The 8,426-nt window shown below is 47.1% G+C and overlaps 1 protein-coding gene across 1 annotated transcript; it reads left to right on the plus strand.

Moving 5' to 3' along the window:
- Nucleotides 1–2,419: 2,419 nt before the first annotated feature.
- On the plus strand, nt 2,420–6,285 carry LOC115121039 (rho-related GTP-binding protein RhoV-like). The gene is made up of 3 exons (XM_029650059.2): nt 2,420–2,880; nt 3,095–3,153; nt 3,722–6,285. Exons 1-3 carry the CDS (start codon nt 2,571–2,573, stop codon nt 4,166–4,168), a joined length of 816 nt encoding a protein of 271 aa, XP_029505919.1. The 5' UTR covers nt 2,420–2,570; the 3' UTR covers nt 4,169–6,285.
- The last annotated feature ends 2,141 nt before the right edge of the window (nt 6,286–8,426 follow it).

An 8,426-nucleotide genomic window follows, 5' to 3' on the forward strand; every position in this document is an offset into this window, starting at 1 on the left:
GGGTATGGTAGACTCAGACTAGGGTATGGTAGACTCAGACTAGGTATGGTAGACTCAGACTAGGGTATCAGACTAGGGTATGGTAGACTCAGACTAGGGTATGGTAGACTCAGACTAGGTATGGTAGACAGACTAGGGTATGGTAGACTCAGACTAGGGTAGGGTAGATCAGACTAGGGTATGGTAGACTCAGACTGGTAGATCAGACTAGGGTATGGTAGACTCAGACTAGGGTATCAGACTAGGGTATGGTAGACTCAGACTAGGTATAGGGTATCAGACTAGGGTATGGTAGACTCAGACTAGGGTATGGTAGACTCAGACTAGGGTATGGTAGACTCAGACTAGGGTATGGTAGACTCAGACTCAGACTAGGGTATGGTAGACTCAGACTAGGGTATGGTAGACTCAGACTAGGGTATGGTAGACTCAGACTAGGGTATGGTAGACTCAGACTAGGGTATGGTAGACTCAGACTAGGGTATCAGACTAGGGTATGGTAGACTCAGACTAGGGTATCAGACTAGGGTATGGTAGACTCAGACTAGGGTATCAGACTAGGGTATGGTAGACTCAGACTAGGGTATGGTAGACTCAGACTAGGGTATGGTAGACTCAGACTAGGGTATCAGACTAGGGTATGGTAGACTCAGACTAGGGTATGGTAGACTCAGACTAGGGTATCAGACTAGGGTATGGTAGACTCAGACTAGGGTATCAGACTAGGGTATGGTAGACTCAGACTAGGGTATCAGACTAGGGTATGGTAGACTCAGACTAGGGTATCAGACTAGGGTATGGTAGACTCAGACTAGGTAGATCAGACTAGGGTATGGTAGACTCAGACTAGGGTATGGTAGACTCAGACTAGGGTATCAGACTAGGGTATGGTAGACTCAGACTAGGGTATGGTAGACTCAGACTAGGGTATCAGACTAGGGTATGGTAGACTCAGACTAGGGTATGGTAGACTCAGACTAGGGTATGGTAGACTCAGACTAGGGTATGGTAGACTCAGACTAGGGTATGGTAGACTCAGACTAGGTATCAGACTAGGGTATGTAGTCAGACTATGGGTATCAGACTAGGGTATGGTAGACAGACTAGGGTATGGTAGACTCAGACTAGGGTATGGTAGACTCAGACTAGGGTATGGTAGACTCAGACTAGGGTATGGTAGACTCAGACTAGGGTATGGTAGACTCAGACTAGGGTATGGTAGACTCAGACTAGGGTATGGTAGACTCAGACTAGGGTATGGTAGACTCAGACTAGGGTATGGTAGACTCAGACTAGGGTATCAGACTAGGGTATGGTAGACTCAGACTAGGGTATGGTAGACTCAGACTAGGGTATCAGACTAGGGTATGGTAGACTCAGACTAGGGTATGGTAGACTCAGACTAGGGTATCAGACTAGGGTATGGTAGACTCAGACTAGGGTATCAGACTAGGGTATGGTAGACTCAGACTAGGGTATCAGACTAGGGTATGGTAGACTCAGACTAGGGTATGGTAGACTCAGACTAGGGTATGGTAGACTCAGACTAGGGTATGTCATTTTTCTTTATTATCTAATACATATTTGGATAAAAAATATGATTTAAAAAAAAGTTGACACACTATATTAGACAACATAAATTGGTTAAAACACATTTCACCACCCAAGTACTTTTTGTAATATTGTTGAATTGAGTAAAAAATGCTATACAAATTGCCATTCTAATATGGCATTGCTGTTATGACCCTCTTTTGACTTCTCAACCGCCTGTTATCAAGTAAAATAAAACAAAAAAACGTGTTTTTTTTGTTGTTGTTAGCAATAGGAATTTAAGGTGAAATAATTTTTCCCAAAAGTTTTTCAAGAAGAGACAGTTAAAGGGATACCAATTGTCCGTTTAAAAAATAAATATTTTATTACATTTTTTTAGAACAAATAAAAAATAAATTGATAACAATAGTAAGTTGTGAAAATACACAACTGCAAATCATTTATTGTACTTTTGGTTCATTGTACAATATATTTCCCTGTAAACTGTATTCTTGTAATGTCCTTATCTTTTGTATTATTACCTTAATTCTTTCAAAACAAATATCACAGCAAATATTTGTGAAGTAGCCCACATCTCAAAATAGCAATATAAGAACTCAACCAACCACCCAACGTTCTTTGTCAGACGTTATCGGGGACTTTGATGGGGGTGGGAGCCACAAAAAAAAGAATATATATTCTTTGCCAACCATCTCACAATTTCCAAGGAACCAAATGCGCTGGCTGGGAAGTCAGATGGTCATTGTTTCATCTCAGCTGGGTGTCAGTTCACACCTTGTCTTCATCTGCGTTTAGCGGGGGGCGGGGCTATGCAAATCACAACCTGTCTGAGCGGAAAAGTTCCCTCAAAACCAAGTCGCATCACACCTTCATTCACAAACCATCAAAGTGACGATAGAGGAGACATTGCTGTTCAGGATCATACAGAAACCAAAACTGTTCTAGAGAATCGCACATCGAAATAAGACTGATCATTTCTGCACCGGGAAGTTACTATTCTTCACTTTGAGTTGTTGGACATGCCACCTCAAATGGATTATTATCGTGAAGAATCCCGCGTCCCGTCTTCATGCGGACTGATGAGCCAAGAGGCCGGGTTGGAGAGGGAGTCGGCGCCGGGGTTGGAGAGGGAGTCGGCGCCGGGGTTGGAGAGGGAGTCAGCGCCGGGGTTGGAGAGGGAGTCGGCGCCGGGGTTAGAGAGGGAGCCAGCGGCTATCAGCTGTATGCTGGTGGGGGACGGTGCGGTGGGCAAGACAAGCATGATAGTCAGTTATACCACAAATGGATACCCCACGGAATACAAACAGACCGGCTTTGATGTATTTTGTGGTGAGAACCTTTCAATTACCCCAAATAAAAAAAATATTTAAAAAACGTTGTAGCCTAAGTTTATAAACTTATATTAGCATCATTTACAACAATTGACTAGCTTAATGTATCGTTGGCTACTAGGTTATTGCACTGTAAATTGTAATCGTTTATGGAATACGCAAACTATGTACAAACTTATAAAATAATTGAATTCTTGTGTTTTCTTCAACAGGTCAAGTCCAAGTAGAAGGAGCCCCGGTTAGAATACAACTATTGGACACAGCTGGACAGGTAAAACCATCAAACTCTTTTTTTTTTACATATATAAGAAAATGATATCATCCGTAATGAATAGGTTATTCTTGAATCTCATTGGTCCGATTTTAATGACAACGGTTTGAAACAGTGTGCATTGTAGAATCAGTCACAAATGTGACAAACAGATTTAGTGACAGGAAACCATCAGTCGTCTACAATGTAGCAGCAGTAGATTGGAGTGTTAAATTCTAAAGGCCACTACATGTCATACCGTGTGTGTCATCGTCTCTCTCTGACACGGTGTCCATTGTTGTTGTGCAGACCCCCAGACAGCATTCACATTCACACACTGTGCTGAATCAGCTATCCTGACCCCTCTCTCTCTCTCTTCCTCTCTCTCTATCCTGACCCCTCTCTCTCTCTATCCTGACCCCTCTCTATCCTGACCCCTCTCTCTCTCTCCTCTCTCTCTATCCTGACCCCTCTGTCTCTCTCCTCTCTCTCTATCCTGACCCCTCTCTCTCTCTCTCTCACCTCCTCTCTCCTCTCTCTCTATCCTGACCCCTCTCTCTCTCCTCTCTCTCTACCTTGATATTTCCAGGAGGTGTGTGATGAATTCCGCTCCCTCTCCTACTCCCACACGGATGTCTTCCTGCTCTGCTTCAGTGTGGTCAACCCCACCTCCTTCCACAATGTCACCAAAAAGTGGATCCCCGAGATCCGAGCCTGCAACCCCTCAGCTCCCATCATCCTCGTGGGCACCCAGTCCGACCTCCTGCTGGACGTCAACGTCCTGATCAACCTTGCCCGCCGCGGGGTCAAACCGGTGCTGACCAATCGGGCGCGGAGCGTGGCGGTGAAGATCAGAGCGGTGGACTATGTCGAGTGTTCTTCGTTGACGCAGAAGAACTTAAAAGAGGCGTTCGACGCGGCCATCTTTGCTGCCGTCACACACAAGGCCAGGAAGGAGAAGAAGAGGCAGCTGTCGGACAGACGCAGCAAGGCCTTCTCTAAATGCAGCTGGAAGAAGTTCTTCTGTTTTATCTGAGATACAGACCCCATTGGTCACGGACAGACCCCATTGGTCACGGACAGACCCCATTGGTCACGGACAGACCCCATTGGTCACGGACAGACCCCATGGGTCACGGACAGACCCCATTGGTCACGGACAGACCCCATTGGTCACGGACAGACCCCATTGGTCACGGACAGACCCCATGGGTCACGGACAGACCCCATGGGTCACGGACAGACCCCATGGGTCACGGACAGACCCCATTGGTCACGGACAGACCCCATTGGTCACGGACAGAAATACTATTATTTATTAACTTATGAAGAATTTGTAAGAGCAATGGAACTTTAGGATTATCCAGCAGTTCTGAATGAACTGAGCTCTATGGACCTATAAAACGGTTTAGTTCTCTCCTGGTCTGTAGACAGTAGTATAGATACCGAGGCTCGCTTTGCCAATAGTCTGTGGTTGGGTGTCTGGTCTGCTCTGAGCAGGCTCTCTCTCTCTCCTTAACTCTTTCTCCGTGGATTGAGTTTGCGTTGATTAGTGATTTACATTGATCAGAACAAAAGCAGGGTACATTAGCATGTCTGATTGTTCAGGTTGACAGATAGTCACTATCCAAAAGTCTGTTAAGTACGCCTACAAAGTACGCCTACAAGGTTTTAGGTAACCAAGTGAGAAGCAAAAGAATAGAGAGAATATTAAAACCATGTACATCACAAGCATCCTGTCAGTGGGACAAGGCCGTCATGTAAATGTTATGAACTCATTTGCATGGTCTGGATTGGTGCCCATTCCAACCTGAGATTTTACTCCCCCTGACTCTGTGCGGTAGTACCGTGTAGCTCAGTTGGTAGAGCGTGGCGCTTGCACCGCCAGGGTTGTGGGTTGGATTCCCACGGGGGACCAGTGGGGTGTGAGTGGGTTGAGAGAGAGAGAGAGAGAAGACAGTTGTTAGCCTTTTCTCCTTTGTGTTCTGTGCTTCCGAGCCACACAGACCCAGACCTATTCATATGCAACAGTGTATGTAGGCTGAAGTCACAGCGCTAGGCTAGGTGCTAACTTCTTCACTGTGTGTGAACTGGGAATGGCTCACAGGCCAATGTGTTGATTATAGTATTAGGCTTTGATGTAATGAGTGGTCAGTATCAACACTAGCCTGTGACAAGGTGTAGAGTAGTAAGGAGACTTACACTGCCCCAGTCCCCAGCCCAGTCTCCAGCCCAGTCCCCAGCCCAGCAGAAACCCAGCCCAGTCCCCAGCCCAGCAGAAACCCAGCCCAGCCACCCCAGGGATTGACACTCCTGTCTCTGGGACCTCATTTGTCTCTGGGACCTCATTTGTCTCTGGGACCTCATTTGTCTCTGGGACCTCATTTGCTTCTTTATTTGTTTGTTTGCGCTAGACACCCCAGCCAGTAAAACAAAAAAGCCCTGCCCAGCCACCCTCCAGTGAATGAAACACTCCTGTCTGTCTCTGATTCTCTGTTAGTTGACGCTGACCACACTACCGTGTCTATCTCCAGACGAATCAGCCTGCCCAATCTATAGGATACCATGTGGTACATTATATGAGGCTTAGTAGAACCTGTTTGAATATTACCGCTCACTTTAAATAGCTTGCGCCGGCTGGTTCTGTGTTGTTTTGTAAAGTGATGTTATTGCCAGACCGATGGTTGGTGACAGTCAGTTCTAGCTGGTTTATAGATATGAGGGTTGGTACCCAGGCTAGATGAGGGTTGGCACCCAGGCTAGATGAGGGTTGGTACCCAGGCTAGATGAGGGTTGGCACCCAGGCTAGATGTGTGTTGGTACTCAGGCTATATGCTTTTTATACTTCTTGTGGAAGAGTGAATGTACATTTGAAATCTATTTCTGTTTGTTTAAAACAGTTCATTCAACTTTAATTTTTTTTTACCTGCAATTTTACAGATCTGTGAACAAGTTTCTATTTTTGTGAATGGGTATATTTTTGTCACGAATCTCAAAACCAAACCCTCTGTCACTAGTGTCTACTTTTTCATGCTGTGTTTGAATGAAGTGATGGAAATCAATTCTGGAAAGAACAACAAAAAAAATCAATGTATATTTTTTTGTCAAAATGTATCGCTGCTACATTTGAATAAAATAACACATGTATATTGACGTTTTGTGATTCCAGAGACTTCTGTAACCGCGTCTAGCACGTCTAAGGATGTAAGTAAAAGGCCTGTTTAGGAAGAGCACTACTGGGGCCTGATTGGCGTTTAGTATTGTTCTCTATGGGGGTTCTGAGTATTCTGTAGAAAGTCCCCAGGTACCTGATATCATATACCTGGACCATCACATTACCTTGGGATGTGGTGGTAATAGGTGTCCACAGGAACTGTCTGCTGAGGGAAGGGGGTTAGATGGTAAATGCTGGGTGGAATCCACATGGAGAATTGATCTTGTAGCACAGCTATGGAATGCTGGGAAGGCTACAGGAAGGCAGGGGGGGGTATTTCCCTATATAGTGCACTACTTTAGACCAGAGCCCTATTCCCTATATAGTGCACTACTTTAGACCAGAGCCCTATTCCCTATATAGTGCACTACTTTAGCCAGGGCCCTATTCCCTATATAGTGCACTACTATAGACCAGGGCCCTATTCCCTTTATAGTGGACTACTATAGACCAGAGCCCTATTCCCTATATAGTGCACTACAATAGACCAGAGCCCTATTCCTTATATAGTGCACTACTATAGACCAGAGCCCTATTCCTTATATAGTGCACTACTATAGACCAGAGCCCTATTCCTTATATAGTGCACTACAATAGACCAGAGCCCTATTCCTTATATAGTGCACTACTATAGACCAGAGCCCTATTCCCTATATAGTGGACTACTATAGACCAGAGCCCTATTCCCTATATAGTGCACTACAATAGACCAGAGCCCTATTCCTTATATAGTGCACTACAATAGACCAGAGCCCTATTCCTTATATAGTGCACTACTATAGACCAGAGCCCTATTCCTTATATAGTGCACTACTAGGGCTCTGGTCTATAGCAGTGTGCTATAAAGGGAATATGGAGCCATTTGGGACATAGACAGTGTAATCTCATTTGATTGTGTTGATAATGTGGACACTTCATTTATCAATTAAGAGAACATCCCTTGCCAGTTTTCACACATAGATAGTATGGATGGAGGGAGGCAGGGAAGAAGCGAGGGAGACAGAGAGGCAGGGAAGGAGCAAGGGAGGCAGGGAAGGAGCAAGGGAGGCAGAGAGGCAGGGAAGGAGCGAGAGAGGCAGGGAAGGAGCGAGGGAGGCAGAGAGGCAGGGAAGGAGCGAGGGAGGCAGGGAGGGAGGGAAGGAGCGAGGGAGGCAGAGAGGCAGGGAAGGAGCGAGAGAGGCAGGGAAGGAGCGAGGGAGGCAGAGAGGCAGGGAAGGAGCGAGGGAGGCAGGGAGGGAGGGAAGGAGCGAGGGAGGCAGAGAGGCAGGGAAGGAACGAGGGAGGCAGAGAGGCAGGGAAGGAGCGAGGGAGGCAGGGAAGGAGCGAGGGAGGCAGAGAGGCAGGGAAGGAAAGAGAGAGGCAGGGAAGGAGCGAGGGAGGCAGAGAGGCAGGGAAGGAGCGAGGGAGGCAGAGAGGCAGGGAAGGAGCGAGGGAGGCAGGGAAGGAGCGAGGGAGGCAGAGAGGCAGGGAAGGAGCGAGGGAGGCAGAGAGGCAGGGAAGGAGCGAGGGAGGCAGAGCGGCAGGGAAGGAGCGAGGGAGGCAGAGAGGCAGGGAAGGAGCGAGGGAGGCAGAGAGGCAGGGAAGGATCGAGGAAGGCAGAGAGGCAGGGAAGGAGCGAGGGAGGCAGAGAGGCAGGGAAGGAGCGAGGGAGGCAGAGAGGCAGGGAAGGAGCGAGGGAGAGGGAGAGGCAGGGAAGGAGCGAGGGAGGCAGAGAGGCAGGGAAGGAGCGAGGGAGGCAGAGAGGCAGGGAGGAGCGAGGGAGGCAGAGAGGCAGGGAAGGAGCGGGGGAGGCAGAGAGGAAGGGACAGAGGGATGGATTAATTAATTAATGGAGGGATGAATGAATGACCATGAACACTGCTATGTATTTCCTGTCCAGAGAGTTAAGCATTTGTATTCAAAGAAGTAAGATAGTGAAATGTTAGATGTGTGTGGTTGGGAGCATGCGTGTGTGTGTGCGTGTGTGTGCGTGTGTGTGTGTGTGTGTATTCATCTTAATGTGACAGACCTTGTGTAATGTTCAAGGTCTGTTGGGGATCAGTCATACAACAGCAGAATAATACTCACCCACCCCTCATAC

The sequence above is a fragment of the Oncorhynchus nerka genome, linkage group LG24, assembly GCF_034236695.1.
Source record: "Oncorhynchus nerka isolate Pitt River linkage group LG24, Oner_Uvic_2.0, whole genome shotgun sequence".
NCBI classification, from domain to species: Eukaryota; Metazoa; Chordata; class Actinopteri; order Salmoniformes; family Salmonidae; genus Oncorhynchus; species Oncorhynchus nerka.

Excerpts from the sequence above, each read along its gene's own strand:
- LOC115121039 (XM_029650059.2), top strand. The coding sequence starts at position 2,571 with ATGCCACCTCAAATGGATTATTATCGTGAAGAATCCCGCGTCCCGTCT. Across the intron at positions 2,881-3,094 it reads CGGCTTTGATGTATTTTGTG|GTCAAGTCCAAGTAGAAGGA; the intron begins GTGAGAACCTTT and ends TTTCTTCAACAG. Across the intron at positions 3,154-3,721 it reads TATTGGACACAGCTGGACAG|GAGGTGTGTGATGAATTCCG; the intron begins GTAAAACCATCA and ends TGATATTTCCAG.